Source organism: Balaenoptera acutorostrata, chromosome 12 (genome assembly GCF_949987535.1).
Source record: "Balaenoptera acutorostrata chromosome 12, mBalAcu1.1, whole genome shotgun sequence".
In the NCBI taxonomy this organism is placed as follows: domain Eukaryota; kingdom Metazoa; phylum Chordata; class Mammalia; order Artiodactyla; family Balaenopteridae; genus Balaenoptera; species Balaenoptera acutorostrata.
In genome coordinates this window covers 71,150,846-71,172,330 of record NC_080075.1, presented here as the reverse complement: position 1 = coordinate 71,172,330, position 21,485 = coordinate 71,150,846, and the positions used below count along the sequence as shown (strand labels likewise).

Genomic DNA, 21,485 nt, shown 5'->3' with positions numbered 1-21,485 from the left:
CTGCGCGCGCGCGCGCCGACCCCGCGTGGGGCCTGGCTCCGGCGCGCGCGGCGCGGAGGCGGCAGGCGGGAGGGGCCGGACGAGGTCGCGGAGCTGCGCTGCGCAGCGTGGCGCAGCGGGAGGCCTCGCGGCCGGCTACCTGAGACCCGTGCGGAGTGGAGAAGCGCGCCTCTCAGCCTCCTCTCCGCACCCCTGCGTTCCCCGTCGGCCGCCCGGAGAGGACCGGAGGAGGCAGGTGGGGCGGGAGGGCGCGGGGGCTCCGGGCAGGGCGGGCGGGGGCGCGGGTGCCCGAGGGCCGGTTGGCGGTTCGGGGAGGGCGGCGCGGAGGCGCTGGGAGCCCCGCGGTTGCCTGCAGTGGACGCCGGAGTCGCCGGCTTCTGGAGGCCTCCGCGGGGCGAGGGCGGGGTTGGAGCGGCCCACAGGCGGGGACCCGAGTTTCTGGTTTCCGTTCCTCACCGCCGGTTTAACTTCAGGATGAGATGCTGCCAGGTGTGTGGGACGGGCTGGACCGCACGGCGGAACTGAGTTCCGGCCCCCGCTCCGCAGCTCCAGCCTTGACCGCCCCGACGCCCTTGGGAGAGCCTCTCGCGCGCAGTGATGGGCAGCGTGCTGTACCCAGCCCTTCGTGGTTTTCCTGAAAGGGGCCTCTTCACATCTCTCATGCCTCCCCTTGCTTATTAAGCTGTTTGAGAAACCTTTTGCCGGTGAGAATTCAAAGCTAAGACAGATGACTCTGCTTCCAGTCGTTTGCTACCACGAGATTCCTTAATTCTAAATCATGGGAAGGGAAGTTAGGGAAAACACTTGCGCTGAGACTGCTAAACAGAGACGCTTCATCCTTGTGGGTTAAATTGATGGGTTTATAATGTCAGCTTTCTTTTGAATTAGATGTCAGGTTGTTCATTAATCCAGAGACTATGTAGGCAATTTGGATTTAAACTCTGAGACAACGTTTTGATATGTATCAGAGGAGGATATTCTCATGGGATAATAACTTGCTGTATGTTCCCAGCTAGACTGTGCTTCACATTGTAGCAATGTCATAGTATAAATTGGTGCCTTTTAAATATTTCAATGAAGAAACGCCCTCCTTTGAAACATCCGCCAAATACTTTAATTGTACTTCACTTTCACATTGACATTTGTCATTTATGTTTCTTCTGCACGAATTAAAGTCATCTAAATGGCAGAAGATCACGTGGTGCGGGACATGTAGCAACTGTGCAGAGAAAGCAGATAATTGAAATTGGCAGAAGTCTAGCTTTCTGCATTTTTATGAGGCAAAGCCATCCTGGTTCCATCCTATTTTGCTAACATAAATATGCATTTTGAAATACTCTCGTTTGATATGGACTACCTGGGCTGTAAGATTGAATCTTGAAATAGAATGAATATGTTTATTTGTTTTATAGAAGATTTGGCACATGGTATAGTATTTTGAAGGATTTATTTCAGACGTTTCAGATTTACCAGAAACAGCCCTATCAGCAAGGCTTTTAGAAAAATATTTATATGATGTCTTTTATGGCTTATAACAACTCCAATTTTGAAACATACTAGTGATCTTCATGTTATAGAATCAACTTAACACTTTATCCCTGTGTGAATCTGCGAACATCTGGTTACTTTTAGGCTTACTGTTCCCTTGTTAATTATGTATAATTAAGTATGCTACCGTGGGCTTGCTTAGGTTGTTAGCCTTTGTTCCTTGTTGTTTCAGGCATTTGTATATTGTTTTCTTGTCTAGAGGTTGATTCAGTAGAACTTTCTGTGATGAGGGAAGTGTTCTTTCTTCAGTGTTCAATATGGTAGCCACTAGACACATGTGGCTTTTGAGCACTTATATGGGGCTAGAGCAGTGGAGGAGTTGAATGTTTAAATAGACACATGTGGTTCGTAGCTACCTGGTTGGGCACTGCAGCTTTAAGTTATTCCCTCAGGAAGCCTTCACTGGCCCCCTTGAATCCAGCGCTTATTTCAGTTATACAGTAACTACAGCTTTCTTGTAGCAATTCTGCTCTTGCCTCTACTTGAGGGCAAGAGCATATCTATTTTCTTTACCTTTGCTATGCCAGTCTAAGACTTAGAAAGAAACAGTTGATAAATATTTGTTGAATGACTAAATGAACTTCTTGAGGGCAGGTATCTTTTATATTCTCTCTAGGGCCTAGAGCTAACGAACTAAGTATCAAATACTGTACATACCTGCTTAGTGATTGAACAGATTTCATGTAGGTAACAAATAAATGGGTTATTGGAGATATGTTTAAAATGCTTATTTTGGTTAGATTATGTTTTTTGGTATCTCGTGAAGATAAACACTCATGACAGAATACTATATGAAATTGAATGAAAGAGACTCATGGTTCCAACTCGTGTGGATGCAGCCTGGATCTCCTGATAGCTGAGTAGCTCAAGGATGCTGCTCTTGAACCATAATCCAGATAAATCTGAGGGAGTCTCTTAGCCTCAGTGAGGTTCCTTAGTGAGGCCCTAATAGCCCTGAACCACTTTGAAGAAGTTAATGGGCATCTCCACTCACCACCATTCTGTGTTAGGGCATTGACCAGGTATCTCTGAAAAAAAATACAAAATATTAGAGCCATGTTACAAGTTGCATTTACTCAGAGCTGATTCGGGGTGATGGGATTCATATGTAAATCAAAGTTTGGGGAAGTTGATTCTTGTTATTGCATCTGTTACGTACACAGTTAATTGGGGCCAACTTTTAATCTTGGATTACTTTACATAATCCATTATTACCAATTAACCATAGTAGGATTTGAAATGAAAGTATATACTCAATCCAGCTAAGCACATCTCTGGGTTTGACCAAGATTCCCAGATCCTTAGATCCAGAAATCGCTTTTAGGAAAGGATTCTAAACTGAAACTATACAGAAGTTTGTGGAGGTGTATAGCTTTCTTAAGTGGGACAGAAGGTAGAATGTTGGGCTTTTCGTGAAAGAAAGGGAATGGGACCAGGGGAAAATGCAATGCAGACACAAAATATGAAGACTATTCAATGCATTGTTCAGGTAATATAGTAGCTTCTATGGGTTTGAAATATCTAATATGTAAAGTGAAGTTGATTACATCTTGTTGAATGAATCATCTTTCCACATCAAATCTAGGATTTGAATATTTATTAAATGTGTAAAAAATACTAATCTAGCTCCTGTGCCAAGTGATACTGTAAGATACAGTTGCTATCTTTAAGGATCTCAAGTCTACAAAAAAATGAAAGGTACACTCTGAAGATCATTTTAAAAAATATTTTTGAATGGGAAACCCCACTCTTTGAAAGGGAGGTTTTGAAAGGTGGCTTCCTCTTAACCAGCTCAGAAAGAAAACCACTTAGTCATTTTGCTGGAGAATTAAAAACATGGCTGAGTCCCAAAGTGTGATTGTAGTCAGATTAACCTTCCTAAAACAGCTTGAATCAGGACAGTCTCCTTTTAAAAAATCAACGGTTTCCAGTGCTCATGGGATTAAGTGGTTTGGTGTTTGATCAGGTATATAAAGCATTACTGAGGAGAGTCCTAAAAAACCATGACAGCCTTACCTGTTACTAGATGTGCCCAAGTTCCAGCCTGCTATTCCTTTAATGGGCTCCCCTTTTAAATTTATGCCCCTATTTCTGCCTACTCATCTTTCAAGACTCATCTCAGTGATGCTTTTTTCACTGCACCATTTCTGAGTCTCAGCAACTCCCGTAACAAATGTTCTGTGTACTTAGGTTATGGAACATATTTCACTCAGTTTTATCGTCTACAGTTATTAGTACTATTTTATTCACCCTAGTAGATTGTAAGCTACCTAACAAGCATGGACCATCTGTTACTCATTTTTGTATTCTCTGAAACATCTAGAATAGTGTAGTGCCTTGTACATATTAATATTTATTAAATTTTATTTCTGGTCCTTGACTTTAAAGGATGCTTCATACCCAGCATAGACTATTTTGCTCAAATTTACTGCCAGGTAATTTGTAGAAGCCAACAAGTAGAAATCCTGACTGACTTTGAATACTGAGAAGCTATAGTATTGAAGGAGGGCTGTCTTTGTGGTAGGCGCTACTTTTTGGAATTGTTAGTATTTGAGGAAGTTCACCATGCTGTATGGCAACAATTTTTCCTATTTATGTGGCCAGGTTAATGTCAAAATGATTCAAAGTATTGGGTGGTGAGTAATTTTAGCATCCAAGAAACCTTGAATACCTTTAACATAGTAATACTGGATTAAGTTATTTGATATATAATATCCATGTCCATGTAAACGTGTACCTTATGATAAAAAAGAAATTGCCTTACTCTTTACCAGTTTCTGCTGGTATTCAGAAAACATATGAATCTAATTGGAAACAAACCACTTAGCTCAGAAAGGTGACTGTTTCCTTGGAGCAGGGTGGTGATGGTAGGTAAGCATGATAGGTAAAGGTGATAGACATAGAGTTGGTTAACCAAGTATAATAGAGCACACATTGAGTAATATCTAGCATGGCATTATCTGCTAGAGTAAGCTATCAGTTAACCATCTTTACTTATTCTGTTCTTTCTACTGAAATAATCTAAAATCACCTTTATTTAGTTTTGTAATATAGTTTTCTGCTTATATTTTGAACAGATATAGAGATTCATAATATTTCAGACTTCAAAGATTTGGTGCAAAAGAAACTGGAAGGTTTTTAGCTTCATAGTTCAGTTTTACTAACATTTTCTCTGCATTCTGTGTCATCTCTGATATGTGTGCTGGGGTGCAGCAGCTGTCTAATTTAGAGTAAATTTATTCTGAGTGCTCATGTTTCCTGGAAAAGAGAGGTGGTATAAGTGATGTGGTTTAAAAGGCATGGCCTTCCATCTTCTGCTGGGATGAACTAAACAGATCCTCTACATTGTTAAGTGAAACCATGTGGGTAAGCTCCTAGATTTAGATTTGTACGAGTGATATGGTCAATTTTCAGTAAAGTTTTCTGGGATGTTGGAAAATAATGAGAACATTTTAAACTAGATTTTTTTCATGTGATGAGCACATGGCATGAGCTACTGGATGACAGATGATAGAACCTGTGTCAGATCCTATGAGAAGTTAGAGATGCACCTACAAGGGATAACATCTCCTCATTTGTTACTGCGAGTAAAGAGAACATCACCCATTTAGATTAGCTCAGCGTTTAAAAAATGTTTTCACCTATTATTAGGAAATATATAGGAGTAGTTTTTTATTATCCCGAGCTTTGCCTAAAAAGATTACATATGCTGTTGACCCTGAGAGACAGTGTTAAGCAATGTATATTCTTTGACAACAGTTCGCTAAAAGGAAGTTTTTTTCCCTTCCTCTCTAAAATAGATTTTTGAAGGTTGAAGTTAAAAATGTCAATAGATTAGATATTAAAAAAAAAATAGGCTTTTTGTGACTGAAGGCAATTATTCTAAGTTGCATACAAATATAATAGATATGCTTTTCCCCCCCTTTCATTAAAGGTGGCTTTCTAGAAGATGACCATAGAGGACCTTCCGGATTTTCCATTAGAAGGAAGTTCTTTGATTGGAAGATACCCATTTTTATTTCAAGGTTCTGATACACCAGTTATCTTTTCCATTTCTGCAGCACCAATGCCTTCAGACTGTGGTACGTTAAGTTGCTGTGTTTATTTTTCTGTGAACTGGTGACTTGACTTCTCTGTCTTACACCCTTTTTGTGCTCCTAATTTTTCCTGAAACCATTTGTTGTGGTTTTCATAAAATTGCTAAATTTTCCTTTTTCAAAAATAACAATTGTTTATTGCTTTTTCTGCCTCTTAGGCTAAACGCTTTATTTCTGTTGTCAGCATTTTTATTATGTAAAAACGTTCATTTTAAGCACCACGGTGGATTCAGAGGATTTTATTTTTAGAATACAGTGGTGCTTAGACATCTAGCATTCTTCTGCTATTGATGTATTTATTTTGGTTAAATATATTGACTTGCTTAAAAAGCCATGTACTGAAAAAGAAAAGACATAAAAGCACTGTGCGCTAGCCATCTTTAAGGGCCCTGTTGTCTTTGCAATACTGGGATTCTAATTAACAAACCAAATAATCACTGCTGAAATGATCCAAACTTGGGTGACAATGTAACAACAAGTGATGTGTTTTAATACACAAGCAAGCCTAATTTGGATCCTGTTTCAGTTGTCTCCCATTGTAATTATCAGTGTATTCACAAATAAAGTATAGTAAAACAAAACAATAAAAGCCCTGTACTTAGACAGAGAGGGTGAGACCTTTCCCTGGAATGTGGAGTGAGATTGATTCATATTTAAATTGGTTCATTTAAATGTTCTTTGTAAAATGTAAATTTAGGAGTATTCTAGTTTTTAATCTATTTAGACTTATTTCCCCAGGAACCTATTTTATCAGGTAGTTGATAAAGGAATAAAAGAAAACCAGGAGATAAGCCTGATGGATGTGTTACATTTCTAATTTAGTTAGAGTTTTTCAAGTAAAATATTGGGCCACCATTTCAGATTGTCTTTGGAGGTAGAGATAATGTGATTTTTAAATATTAGTGAATATAAAATGATTGGATTGTGAATTTGTCTTTTTAGTCATATCCATTCTAATAACTACTCATCTCCAGGTATGCTATTTTATGTGTTCAGATTCTATAGCAGCTTGCCTTGCAGTCATCAAAGGTGTTACATAAAACCTGTGCCTACTAGATCTTGGGAGTTATTTGCAGTTTTTACAAAAATTGACTGGATATTGATTTTCAGATATAACAAAATCAGTTATGCAGGAAAAACCTTGAAAAGCACTTTGTACCTTGCTTATGGCACTTACCTCATTCTGTCTTGAGTCATAACTGTCTTATTTCCTTTCCCAGACTATAGCTCTTTGGATGGAGTAGAATCATGTTTTGTTTTTGTTTGTCTCATTGGGCTAATGTAGTCATTTATTGATATTAGTTGTGCAGTGTTTGTTGAATAAATACATTGAATGAAAGGTGATAATGGATATTGTTCCCTTTGTATAAGTGAAATTAAAAATTGCCTGTATTCTTAGAACGATAGATTCTTAGAATCTGAATGGACCTATAGTTCAGCTTTCCCTACTCATTTCCCAGTATAGAAATTATGTTTTCAGGTTCTCTGATAGATAAACATTCAGCTACTTGGATATATTCAATAGTGGGAAACTAATGAAATAGTCCATTTCATTGTTAAAGTTTTAGTTGTGATAAAATTGTTTTTGTATATGGACTCGAAGTATGTCTTCTTGAAACTTTGGCTCACTGGTTTAATATGTAGAACAAACACTTCTTTATATGATGACCTTCAAATATTTGAAGATAATTTGGACATTTTAAATTAGTCTGTACTTCTTTAGACTACACATTTCTGGTTCCTTCACCAGTCTCTCATTGTCAGGATTTCTAGACCCTTTTCACTCTAGTTGTTTTCTTCTTAGTATGCTGTAGTCAATGTCCCCTTAAAATGTGGCATCCAGGGTTGTATTTATTGAGTAAGTATTTGTTGAGGGCCTGTTATGTGCTAGGTACTGTCCTAGATGCTGGGGATAGCACGGTGACCAAGACCGACATTCTAGGAGGGAAAACAGACAATAAACAAACAAATGAAGAAACAAATCATAAATATTATAGATTATAATGAATTCTGTGGAGAAAAGAAACAGGGTGCTGTGGTAGAGGATAATGGAGCAGAGAGGCTGTTTTAGATGGGCTGGTCATCTGGAGAATCAGAAGCAGCTGGTTGAGAGAAGAACTTGGAGAGAGGTGTTCCAGGCAGAAGGATAGGAAATCAAAGGCACAGAGTTGGGGAAGAATCTTCGGTGTATCCTAAGAAATAATGGAAGGCCTTTGTGGCTGAGAAGCAAAGTGGTTGAAGGGCAGAATGGCAGGAGATGAAGTTGGAGAGGAAGGCAGGGGCCAGACCAGGCAGGATCATTTAGGCCTTGGTAGGGAATTTGTATTTTATCCTAAATGTGATGGGAGCCATTGAATGTGAGACTGAGACTGAGATTAAAATCAAGAAACAAAGAAAAAGAAACCAACTCACACAAACCAGAGCGTAGACATTCAGCTCAGTGTTGACCCTCAAGGTGGTTACCCTGCAAGACTACAAAGATTTTTGGAATCTTTTGCTGTGAATGCCTTCAGAGTCAGTTTACACAGAACACACATTACATGTATTAAAAATCCCCAAGTGTATTGTTAATTATTTTTACATGAACAGTGAAGTTATCTCTTAAAGAGATTTAAGCAATAATAATAATAATAAATCTTATTTACCCACATAGTTACCATTTCTAGTGTTATTCATTCCTTTGTGCAGACCAGATTTTCTTCTGATACCACATTCCTTCTGCCTGAAGGGCTTCCTTTAACCTTCGTTTCTTGCAGTACAGATCTGCTGGTGAGGAATCCTTTCAGCTATTATATGTCTGAAAACATCTTTATGTCATCGTCTCTTTTGAAAAATATATTTGTTAAGTATGGAATTCTAGGTTGATAGTTTTTTCTTTCAGTGCTTCAAGATGTTGCTTCACTGTGTTCCTACTTGTCTTGATGTGAAATCTGCTGTCATTTTTGTTTCTCTGTATGTAATGATCTTTTTTTCCTGGCTGCTTTTAAGATTTTCTGTTTATCATAGGTTTTGAGTAATTTTACTGTGATGTGCCCTGGTGTAATTTTCTTTATGTTCTTGTGCTTGGGGACTGTTAAGCTTCTTGGGTCTGTAGGTTTCAATTTTCATCAAGTTTGGATAATCATTATTTCTTCAAATACTTTTTCTGCCCCTCCTCCTTTTCAGACACTCCAGTTACACAAATATTAGACCACTTGAAGTTTTCCCACAGCTCACTGATGCCTTTTTTTCATATTTTAAAAACTCTTTTTCTCTTTGTATTTCATTTTGGGTAGTTTCTATTGCTGTGTCTTCAGGTTCATTAATCATTTCTTCTGCAATGTCTAATCAGCTGATGATCTCATCCAGTGTAGTTTTCATCTCAGATATAGTTTTCATCACTTAAGTTTGATTTGGGTCTGTTTAACCTTTTGAACATTTGGAATACAGTTATAATGGCTGTTTTAATGTCCTTTTCTGTTAATTATAATATTTGTGTCAACTCTAGGTCTGTTTTGATCGACTATTCCCCTGATTATGGGTCACGTTTTTCCCTTTGCAGACCTGGTAGTCTTTGATTGGATGCCAGACATTGTGAATTTTACCTGTTGGGTGCTGGATATTTTTCTGTTTCTGTAAATATTCTTGAGCTTTGTTCTGGGATGCAGTTAAATTACTTGGAAATTGTTTGACCTTTTCAGATCTTGCCTTTATGATTTGTTAGGTGGTTCTGGAGCAATGCTAATCTGGGGCTAATTACTCCTCACTACTGAGTACTCTACCCAAAGCCTGATGAATTTTTTTCTCACTCTTTTTAGCGGGAACAGGCACAGTTCTAGGCTCCGTATGATCACTGGGCAGTAATCCCTCTAATTCTTTTGGATGGTTCTTCCCCTTACCTCAGGTTTTTCCTCCCAAGCATATATTAAATACTCAAGGGGGACTCTCTTCACATCTTTGGGGTTCTCTTGCTTTGCATCTCTCTCCTGTCTGATACACTGCCCTGTGAACTCTAGCTGCCTTATTTCCTTGGGCTTTGTCTCCACAACTCAGGGAGTCTGCTGAGCTTTTTCTTGGTTTCCCTCTCTCCGTGCTGAAATCTGGAAAGTCCCAAGGCAGAAACATGGGGGCAGTTGTAAGACTCACTTGTTTGTATCCTGTCTCTTAGGGATTGTGTCTTTCATTAACTGATGTCCAGTGTCTTGGTAACCTCATTTCATCTCTTTCCTTTGTTGTTGTTGTTTTTTGGTTGTTTCAGAAAGAAGAACAAATATGGTCCCTGTTATTCCATCTTGACTTGGTGGGGTATCCTCCCCATCTACCCTTCACCTCCTTTCTTTTGATTAAAACTTTTTTTTTTTTTTTTCTGTGTGGAAGCTTAAAATTTGGGTGTAGTTAGATTCGTTAATATGTAGTATAGCATAAAGTTTAAGATTATAGGTGAGTTTGGATTATAGGTCAATCCTGACTCAACCACTTAACAGTTGTGTGATCTTGGGCAAATGGCTTACTTTCTCTATTCCTTTGTTTCTTCTTTGATAAAATGAGAACAATAATAGTACCTACATCAAAAAAAAAAAAAGTACCTACCTCATATGTCTGTCATGAAGATTAAATTAGGTAATATATGTAAAGTGCATAGAACAGTCCCTGGCACCTATTAAACACTTTGTAACATATTATCATTAGTATTTAAATGAGCTGTCTGCTGTTTGTCATTATCTCAGTATATAATTACAGAAGCATTATATGCTTTAGTATTTATTAGGCTAGTGTCCCCTACCCCCTACCCTCTGATCATTATTCTTCTTAGTTAAAATGTTCTTGCTTATTTCTCTTACATTTACTTTCTAGATATTTGCTTCTCATCCTGTGGTACTTAGTCTAGTAGCCTTGGCATCGCTGGGAGCTTGTTAGAATGCAGTCCCTGCCCCCACCTGAGACTTACTGGATTGGAATCTACATCCTAACAAGATCCCTAGGTGATTCCTATCTACGTTAATGTTTGAGAAGCTCTGGCACAGATGAGCAGTAGAATAATTTTGTCTATCTCCTCCCACAAATAAATCTTGGTGAAATTTTGATTGATTAGAATTGAAATTATTTAAAATAATTGTTGTTGGGAAAATTGACAGCCTTAAATATTTTATCTTCCAGTCCAGGAACATGATGTCTCTCTCCATTTAAGTCACCCACCACTTCAGTTTTCTTTAAATAAGCCTTACACATTTATTGGCACTTTTATTGTTATTATGTTCTTTTTCCATTGTGTTTCATTTTTAAAAAATAGGAAATCATATAAAACTGCAGAAAATATAGTGATAGCAAACAAATGTCATACCTATCCACCATCAGAAAGAATAATTATTAGCATAGTATGTTATTTCCTTTAGCTCCTGTTTTTCACTTATAAGAATTAAAACCTTAAAGTTGAAATTCCCTCCATTTTCCTTTCTGGTTCCATTTTCCTTGCTCCCCAGAGGCAACCACCATCTTATATTTAGTGTGAATATTGCAGACCATTTAATTATACATTTACTACATATATGAGCATCCATAAACAGTATATAGGATTGTTTTGTGTATTTGTAATTTTATGGAAATGATAGATGTTGTATATTATTCTTCAACTTATTTTATTGATCAGTATGTTTTTTGAGACCTATCCTTATCAATTCATAACGTAGATATTGAATTCATTTATTTAGTTGTAAGAAAGCATCGAGTCCATCCTATGGATATACCACTTTCTATACATTCCTCTATGGAGAGATGTTTCAGTTTCCCAGTTATTTTGCTATTCTAACCAATGCTAGAATAAGCATTCTTGTACATGTCTCCTGTAGACACATGCAGAAGAGTCTGTTTAGGTATATATTTAGGAATTTCTCTACTAGAAATGCCCAATGCCTAGAAAAGTCACTGATCCATAAATATTTATTGAATGGCTGAATCAATTAGACCAAAAAAAAAATTCCAGTAAACTGCTATTTATAGGAAACACACCCAAATCTTTGAGAAATTGGTATCTGTTTGCATACTGATTCTCTTCTGACCCTTCTGTTTGTAGAGTACCATTTTGTTCTCTGAGATTTTGAATAGTATCTGCTCTTAGTTTTAGTCTTTCTGATTCTCTTCTGATGGACTGCTCTTCTTTTATACACGTCCTTGGTTTTGTGCTTCTCCTTTCATCTTTCAGTTACCCTGATTCTAAAAGTAAGAGCTGTGTGTACATAGTATAATTTTGGAAAATAAATAAAAATACAAAGAGAAAATAAAAAACCCACACAAATCCTGCTACTCACGTATGCTGTTAAAATCTGAGCTCAATAGTGAATTCTGTTGGGGAGACAGCATAATAGAGGAAAGAAGGTAGACTTTGGAGGCAGACCTGGTTTTCTACCCCAGATTTACCACTTACTAGCTGTGTGAGTTTGAGCAAGTATTATTTAGTCTGAGCTTTGGTTTCCTTATCTGCAAAATGAGAATAATAATACCTGTCAGGTAAGGTGTCTGGTAAATTGTAAGCACTCAGCAAATACTGCTTCTCTAATGTTTGTCTTCTTTAGATGCTTCTGTTTTTTTAGATTCCCTACCTTCTTATAGATTGTTCAAGATAGTAGAATCTGATTTTCTTCTATTCTCTTTTATTCTCTAGCCATAGGATGATCTGTTCTCTCTAAATCTTAAGGAAGTTTTAAAATCATGTTCAATTGTGTCTAGTATTCCATGTCTTTACTAATACATACTCCAAAATAACCCAATCACTGTGTCCCAAGGCTTCAAAGTAATGCCTGTTTATTATAGAAAATTAGGAAAACAGAGGAGTAAAAAGAATACTTAAAATTACACATTGTTCTAGTACACTGTTGAGATTTTGGCATATTTCTTTCTATTATGTATGTTTTAATCATGGATGTAGATCTACTCTTCATGACATGTTTATGTTTTGAGAGGTGAAAATACCTATAAAATTTGACAGATTTTCTGTGCTTTAGAAGAAGTTCTTGGAAAGTTCAGTGTTTAAGATCAGTACGCTCAGATTTTTGTTTCATTTGTGATAAGGTGTAGTGTGATGCATGGAAATCTCATTCTCATAGCAGTTCAGAAATGCCTCATAATTTTTGGTGATCCTGACTTTGGTTTTGAGAATTGCTTAAGATAAACCTACTTTTTCTGCACCTAAAAATATTTGTGTCATTTGAGTCCTGGTCTTGTTGTTTATTATTTTCAATATATTTATTTTGAAATTTTAATAAATTTAACTTACACCTTTTTAATTTCAAACAGAGTTTTCTTTCTTTGATCCTAATGATACGTCATGCCAGGAAATTCTCTTCGATCCCAAAACTTCTGTATCAGAATTATTTGCCATTTTAAGACAGTGGGTTCCTCAGGTCCAGCAAAATATTGATGTTATTGGAAATGAGGTAAGGAATTCTTACGTTGTTAAGTCTTGTATTGTTAGGGTTGTTAATTGTATAGATTTTTTTCCCCCATCTGAATGGAAAGGTGGTGATAAAGGGGAAACCTTTTAAAGATGCTGATACTTGTTCTTTGTTTTTGTAGGTTTTTCATGGAGCAGTGAGTTAGTACTGTACATTCTTTCCATTATTCCCTCATGCTCCTCACTTCCTTACATCTGGAGTTCTGACATTTTGACTCTTGGTGGGAGCAGAGGGAGCATTCTTTCTTCGTACAAGTTAATTTTGTAAATTAAAAAATATACTTTCATGAGGAGATTTGATTACTGTCACATTTATCTGTACTTTGGGTGGCTTGGTAAAGATCTAGGGTTAAATATAATTTTAAAAAATATTTGATTTTTTGGAAGAGGGATAAAAGAATAATGCTGGGTTCCTTGATCAGCATACTGTCATGTTGTAAGAAGAGGGAGCTTATACTTTTTTAAATACCATTACTCCCACTAGAAAGGAAATTTGCTTGTCCTTTGAGAAGTTAAGGAACATATTTGGGGTGCCACATTACTTTGGAATACTCTTTAAGAATTTCCTTCCATCTGGTGACAAGTTCAGTTTTCATTATTGTTGTTGGGTAGGTACAGACTTAAAATTTATCCTTAAGAGAAGCCAGTTCTGTCTACTCATTTTATTGAGAACTAATTTAATAAGATAGACTAACTTGGTTTCCCAGCATTGGTTTGAAATCAGTAGACTTTATGTTGTAATAATATCTTTCTTGGTTTCCTCAGATTCTTAAGAGAGGTTGCAACGTGAATGACAGAGATGGATTGACAGATATGACTCTTTTACATTATACTTGCAAATCTGGAGCTCATGGTATTGGTAAGTGTGTGGTGAATCTGTTAATGGCTTAAGACATCTATATTTGTGCTTGTATAACTGTGTTTATGCCAACCAGAGTCCCTGGGAGGGCACCTGGCTGATGATAATAATATTCCCTGAATAGGCAAGGATTCAGTTAGGTCTTCCATACACCTTGTTGCCTTTCCTCCCTTTTCTCAAGGGAGTCTATAATAATCTTCTGGTACCTCCCAACTTTTCTGGAACAGGCTTCATGCCAGCCTGTTTGCTAGGTGAGAGTAACTGGTAACACCTAGAACCTTCTTGAGAGTTTATGGCAAGGTTTGACAATCCATGCTCCGTTTTCCAGGCAATCCCAATCCTACAGACCTGGTCTTTAGGTCTGTCTAAGGTCTGTTCCTACATACATAACATCTGTGCATAGTTTCCAAAATTGGTATTCGCCTGTTCTTTACTATTTTTTTACACCTGCCTCTTACTTAATTATATATTGTGAACATCTCTCCCTGTTTCAATAGTCTGATACAGTGCTTCTTAAACTTGATAGTGAAGGACTCTTTTTTGTTTTCTTTCTGCAATCCATCATGGACTGATACTTTTGTAAAATAAAATAAAAATGAGTTTGTAATAGAAAAATGAGATAAAGACATAAAATACAAGCCCAAGTATTTTTCAAAAGCATAAAATTACATTTCAATTAATTTATTCAGAAGAAATGATTACATAGGGAAAAAGAAAAGAGTTATAAAAAGTATGATTTACAGTTTGGGACTGGCAGTGGTCCACAGAGTGCAGTCTGAGTAGCCCTGGTTTTACTGGCTCTGTAGTATTGCATTATATGGATGTCTCATAATTTATTTAACCAGTGTCTTATTATTGTACTTTTAGGTTGTTTCAAAATGCTGTGATGAACATCTTTACAGCCAAGTGTTTATCTATACCCTTGGGTTTGATTATTTTCCTAGAATAAATTCCTTGTTACATTTTTTGAGTTGTAAGTGTATATTCAGTACGCTGTTTGCATTGGCTTTTTAGATAAGGTAGTAGATGGCCATCCACTGGGCCATGGAATTTGTACTGAAGAAAAATAATTTAGAAAACCTTCTCTAGGTGATGTTGATACAGCTGTAAAATTTGCAACTCAACTTATTGATCTGGGAGCAGATGTTAGTTTGCGGAGTCGCTGGACAAATATGAATGCTTTGCATTATGCTGCTTATTTTGATGTCCCTGAACTTGTAAGAGTGATTTTGAAGACATCTAAACCAAAAGGCAAGTACTGTAAGATCACCATTAGATGTTATTAATTGAATACTTTATTAGTGGCATAAAAATTATAATTCAAAGATACTTTTTACTTCTAATCCATCTTGTTCCATGTGACCTCCAATCCCATTTTATTTTTCAGAAACAGTTTAACTTTTCTTTATTGAAGATTAGTTACTATCCTTTCACAAAAGACTTAGTACAAAGAGAAACAAAATAAAGTGTTCTCTGGGTTTTTGTATCTCTGCAAGTCCCCCAGTATAACATGGATTTTATAAAGTGTAATTGAATCTATGTATAATTCTTTTGTCTTACTTGTGTAGCCAGAAATGGAGCAATAAAACCTTCAGAGCTAAACATTGAAATCATAAAGAATATTTATTTTAGGTGGCATTCAGTTCTGAAATTCTGTGATTCCATTAAGGGATAGATTTTCATTTTTTTTTCTTCCTGTCTTGATGATGCTATCCTAAAATTGAACATCATAATTTCTAAATCACAGTCCTGTATTTAGACATTCTCTCTGGGTCCTCTCAGGGGGACAGTTTTCTTTTGAGAAAAAAATGAGGGCAAGTGCAGTAGTATTACTTTAAGTTAAAAGTTGTATGCAGTGTTTTCTCCATTTGTAGAAGACTTGTTTTAAAGATGGCATAAATTTCCCAGAATGTCTGTTTCTAACCTCTGCTTTGTATAATTGTCCATCTCCTCTTTACCTTTTTACTTTTTCACTTTTTGAATGATGTTAGGAAGAAAGCCTCTCTTGATAATACAGTGTCTTTAATAGCTCAGGAGAGTGTCCTGAGCATGTCTTAGTTTGTTTGCAATTGTAGGTAGGGTGTAGGATGGTGGAGCTGTAGTTAGATTAAGGTAGGATTGGCAGAACCAGAGGTATATTAAACCCATGTTATAAAAAACAGTCAAAATGGGATTCCCAAATCTGGAGTATTTCCTGTATAGCATCGTGATGATTTGTTGAAAGTTATTAAAATGTTTTTAGAATTGCAAGATTCCCATTCTTATTGTGAAGTCCAAATTCATTTGTTGAATAAAGTATTGTGAATGAATACAGTATGTAAGCATGATGCATATGTTTAATTACTCTTTAATTTATTCCTGTCTTGAGAATTCTCCATTGTTTTACCTACTATTTTTTCTGTGAAGAGGCAGATAGTAAATATTTTAGGTTTTGTGGACCACATGGTCTCTGTTGCAACTACTTGATTCTGCAGTTGTGGTGTGAAAGTAGCCACAGAGACTATGTGGCTGTGTTCTAATAAAACTTTATTTACAAAAACAGATGGTGCGTTGGTTTTGCCCATGGGCCATAGTTTGCTAGTCCCTGACCTAAACCCTACTATATTATAGTTGTCATGGCAAATATGCAAGAGGTTTAATGAGAGAGTGTGTTAAGATAGTTACTTTTACAAATATGAATTATTGCCATTAATTGCTTTAAAATATAGTTTAGTTGGTGATGGTTGGAAAACCCATGATAATATCAGTCCATTTGGTAGTGAAATTTTATTGTACTAAGAAAAGAATTAGTTAAGTAGATTGTAATATGAAGATTTTGTTCCATTGTGAGAATGGTCCTTCTAGTGGGTTGGTTTAAGTCTCATAAATAGCTAATACCCCTCCTTCCCCAAAGAAACCCAACCTGTCTCCTTTTACATTATACTAGCTTAATTTGAAAATTCTGTTAATATGCTTGTGATGTTTAATTGCAGATGTGGATGCCACTTGCAGTGACTTTAATTTTGGAACAGCTCTGCATATTGCTGCATATAACTTGTGTGCAGGTACTGTGAAATGCTTATTGGAGCATGGAGCAAATCCTGCATTTAGGGTAAGAGGTTAAATTAAAAGTGAAAAATATTAAAAGAATAAAAACATCTAACATTATCTCCCAGGAAAGAGTTGAATCTGGATGTTGTTGTAGAACTCTTATATAGGTAAATAATTTATATTTTTGTGCTGCATATAAAGAGTAATGATGATAAACTTTTATCTCAAATAAATTTAAGGCATAGCAGTGAATTTCAGTCCTTTTATATTGATAAGCTCTATAAACCTTACTTTCATTCAGATAAGTAAAATGCTCTTTAAAGTATCATGTTTGAGTTTAAAAGTATCTTTCATTTAAGCTTTTGGTATATTTATAAAACCTTAGCTGTTAAATAAAAATGCATATATTAAAGTTATATTTCTGTATTAAATCCTATTTTAAATTCTTTTGGAAAGAAGTTTTATTTCAGACAATTTAAAAAATGCATATTTAACAGTGCAGTAAACCTTTAAAATCGACTTAAAGGAAAAATTTATTTTTTCAGGGTAATGTTATACATTTACAAAGTTAACACACAGGATTGAATTTCATAATCTTCAAATCATTTGGTATTTTGTTGTCTTCACAAAAGTGGCTCTCAATGTTCTTTTCTGTTATATTGATAGCAGTGACTTGCTCTGGCAGGGATTCTTAATTGGGTCTGTGCCTTCTCTTGAAGGGGCAGGGGTGGGCAATGTTAGAAAAAGCCTCTTCCCTTCCTCTTTTCCTCGCTCTCTCTCTGCTTTCCTGTTTTCCCTTCCCTCCCTACTTCTTTGCCACTTTTCTTTCTGTTTAACCCCATTAATTATTTAATCAACCCCTCTCTTCCTCCTTCCCTCCCTCCTTCCTTCAGGTCCTCTTGTTTATTGGGCACTGGGAGAATACAACAATAAATATGTCTCTGTCCTCAAAGAGAATATTGTCTAGAGGGGAGGACAGACAAGAGAGCAGTCAGTTTTACTATAGTGTGTCCTAGCAAAAGTGATGTTGAATGCTTAAACATAGTTAAGAATTAACCAGGTACAGGAGGAAGCTGAGAAAGGCATGTTAGGCAGAGAGAGTAGCGTGCACAAAGGCTAGGAGATGGTAATTCAGTTTGGGTGGAGTGTGAAGGTGATACGTGTTTGCTTTTGCTAGTACAACTGTTGACAAGACCCTATTAGTGGAGAGAATATTTTGAATCCAGTAAGATGCAGTGAAGTGTGTCACTGAGGTAAATTACCAATTCAGGCCCCAAACAATTAATAGATTACCGAATTTTGGAGGTTAATACTTAAAAAAAAAGCGGTCAACATGTGGGTCAGCAGTAGCACTTGGATCAGACCCTAACAGCCACTACTTTAGAAGAAAATGGAATTCTATAACTAATCATGAACAAGCCTTCTTATGTTAACATGATATCATTGTTACTTTATTATTATTTAGTATTTTTTAAACAGAAGTTTTATTTTATATAGGAATTGATAGAAGTGTGTGACTTACTCTAGAAAGGTGAGGACTTAAAAATCTGAAGTAAAATATTCATTGTAAATATAGCTTATTTACAACTTATCATGACAGGTTTGTTGATTAAAGTTTTTTTCCCTCTGTCTTTTTCTCAAGAGTACGATTAGCACTATAGATATTGTCATTACATTTTGTACTTTTTTCTTGAAATCGGGGATCAAAATAGTTCATCACTGTCCCAGAAATTGGATAATATGTCTTCCTACCATGTTTTTACTTAGGACCAAACTGACTTGAATCTTAAAATAAAAAATGTGAGGCACTTGCAAACTAAATGTGTTCTAAAAGCCTCATTCTTTTATCCATATGGATCATTTGAAGATAATTATCAGAGGAGAAGAAGAGGGAAAAAGGTTTCTGAGCAAAAGAATCTTGGTTCATCTTATTAAGAAAACATTACAGTCTGGAATCTTCCTGATGAAGTCTGAGTTTTTGGTTAGGGAACGTAGACGAAAGAGAACGTGTTGGAGGGTAGGCCAGCACAGAGCAGCAGAAGGGCTGAGAGTCCAGTGGTGCTGGACCTGGGCTGCAGTGTCATCTCTGCAGTAATATGGAGATGATGCTGAGCGAGTCATTAATCTCTCCTTGCCTAGTTTTCCTAAGTGGCAAACTGGAAATGGTAGTGATGTCTTACTTGTTTAGTTGGTGTCTTCTGCTACAGTCCAAACTCTTAACAGGTAAACATTTTTATCTGTTTTATTCACAAGCTTTTTCTTGCTGTGATAACCAAATGAGATAATTTATATGATAGGATTTTGCTTATATAAACACTGTGCAAATGTTAGTGGGCCTGTGACTGCCCATTTTTTCTTGCTGCAGGATAAATCCCAGCCCAAATTTTAGAAGTATTAAACCTATAGATTCTGTTCTTAAAATCTGAGTCACTCCACGAGTGGGCAGGATGGGTCGAGGTCACAGAGCCGAGGTGGCAGCCCTGGGGGAGTGGAGGGAGTCTTGGGTCTGGGGTTGGGAGGCCAGGCAGTCCCGTGACTTCTGTCTCCAGATGTGCAGCCAGGCTCGCTTCCCCCGAACCGCCTGAGCTCCTGCTCTTCCCTGAGCCTGGACCTCGGTCCCCGCCAGCTGAGCTGCCCTGTGTTCCTTCACCTCCCTGGGCCTCTGCACCAGGGCCTCTCAGCGGTGAGGCCCTCCCTGACCCCTGTGCGTGAATAGCCATCTCTGTCCCCCTGTTCCCTGTCCCCCTTCCCTGCTTTGTTCTCTCGGCCACTTTTTACCCTTTGATACACCATACGTTTTATGTGTGTGATTATAGTCTGCCTCTCACCAGGCTGTGTGCTTTTTGAGGGCGGGGCTTTTGTTCTCTTCACTATGTGCCTTTAGCACTTAGAATGGTGTCTGGCAGGTGGTAGAAGTTTAGTAAATATTTTTGAATAAATAAATGATCGATGAATTTAACTTACTTTTTCCAAAAAATACTTTTATATGACCGTGTAGAGCTCTGAGCAGATATGAACTGAAAAATTTCTCTTCTCTTTATTTGTAGAATGACAAAGGACAGATCCCCGCTGACGTTGTCCCAGACCCGGTCGAAATGCCCTTAGAAATGGCCGATGCCGCCGCAACTGCTAAAGAAATCAAGCAGATGCTGCTCGATGCGGTGCCTCTGTCATGTGATCTCTCAAAGCCCTTGCTTCCAAATTACGATCGTGTTACTAGCAAGGTGATGCTGACGTCACTTGGCCTGAAGCTGGGGGATCGTGTTGTTATTGCAAGGCAGAAGGTATGGTCAGTAGCTGCAGTCTCTAAAGCCATGTCCAAGGTCATTATGTGGCCTGTGTGCCAAGGGGGCAGTGTGGTTTTGAGTTTGTTTTTTTTTTAAGTTCCATATGTAGGTAGAAGGATACTTAATGGAAAACGTGAAACTTAGATGCACGGTTACTGTAAAGCATAATTTAAGAATATAAACTATTCAAACTGAATAACGAAGTCTTTATTTGAATGGGAGAAAAGTGGAGCATGGTGGAGCTGCCGAGTGAATTCAGAGGCATCCAGACTGCAGGTTTTCCCTTGCAGCTCCCCGCTCCCACCCCTCCTCAGTAGTGACTCTCCCACAACTACTACTGCGCAGAAATGGAGCAAAGGTGACCCTCACTGTTCCTGGGTGCTTGGCTTCTTGATGCCACAAATAGGGAAATATTAGATATGATTTCAACCTGGTAATGAAAATGTATGTGGGAAAGAGGACTCCCAACTCCACCCGTCTGAAGATTCTCTGGGCACCTCTTTCTCCAGAGCCTCAGTTTCCAGGTGGCTTTCACTTGTTGCCGTTCTCTCTTTTTAAAAACCTCATATGGGGGAGCTGTTCTTCTCTTTTTGGGGCCAATTGGGAGCTTGGTACGGAGAATGGGACAGGGAGTTTGCGCTTGCATGTGGAATTTCTAACATAGCTACGGCTAAATATCTGGGTGGGTTTGTGGGGAGTGTTATGCACTTTTCTCAGAAAACACTGAAATTTGAACATTTGATTTACTAAGAAAGTTGCTTCCAAAAGGAAGGTAAGCTACAAACTGTTACACTGAGAATGACATTTACCAACTTCCACAAGAATACATTCATGGACATTTATTAGTTTTCCATTGTCCTATCTGTGGAGCTAAAATACCAAGAAATTATGAACACGTAGCATTTTTCCCCCTTTGGATTAATATTCAGCTTCTTTAGTATTCCTGTCCTATGTCTGAGAATGGACTTTTAGAAGAGTTATTCTGTGTTTTATTTTACTACTTTTTATTTTGAGTAATTTAAAGCTATACAAAAGTAGAAACATAACGAACATGCATATATCAGTCGGCAGCGTTTACCTTTGTCACCTCACAGCCAGTCTTGTTTCATTTATATTTACCCTCAGTCTATTGCTAGTCTTTTCATTCTCTTAGGACTGTCTTTCAAAGAGCAGGTGTTTTAAATTCTCATGAAGTTCATTTTATCAAAATTTTATTTTATGGATTGTGTGTTTAGAAT

The 21,485-nt window shown here is 37.4% G+C and overlaps 1 protein-coding gene across 8 annotated transcripts in view; it reads left to right on the top strand.

Moving 5' to 3' along the window:
* Positions 1 to 8: 8 nt before the first annotated feature.
* CLIP4 (CAP-Gly domain containing linker protein family member 4) overlaps positions 9 to 21,485 on the top strand; it is an 88,960-nt gene continuing 67,483 nt past the window's right edge. For 5 of the 8 annotated variants that reach the window (XR_009009925.1, XM_057558266.1, XM_057558264.1 and 2 more), the window contains exons 1-8: positions 12 to 235; positions 474 to 704; positions 5,483 to 5,630; positions 12,915 to 13,054; positions 13,837 to 13,930; positions 15,020 to 15,181; positions 16,903 to 17,021; positions 20,008 to 20,244. Coding sequence is in view for 7 of the 8 variants with exons in the window: in XM_057558266.1 (XP_057414249.1) it covers positions 5,498 to 5,630; positions 12,915 to 13,054; positions 13,837 to 13,930; positions 15,020 to 15,181; positions 16,903 to 17,021; positions 20,008 to 20,244 (885 nt within the window). In the remaining variant the exon portion in view is untranslated. Of the gene's footprint in view, positions 236 to 473; positions 705 to 5,482; positions 5,631 to 12,914; positions 13,055 to 13,836; positions 13,931 to 15,019; positions 15,182 to 16,902; positions 17,022 to 20,007; positions 20,245 to 21,485 lie in introns of all 8 variants that reach the window. The other 3 variants (XM_057558263.1, XM_057558262.1, XM_057558261.1) reach the window with 3 other exon arrangements.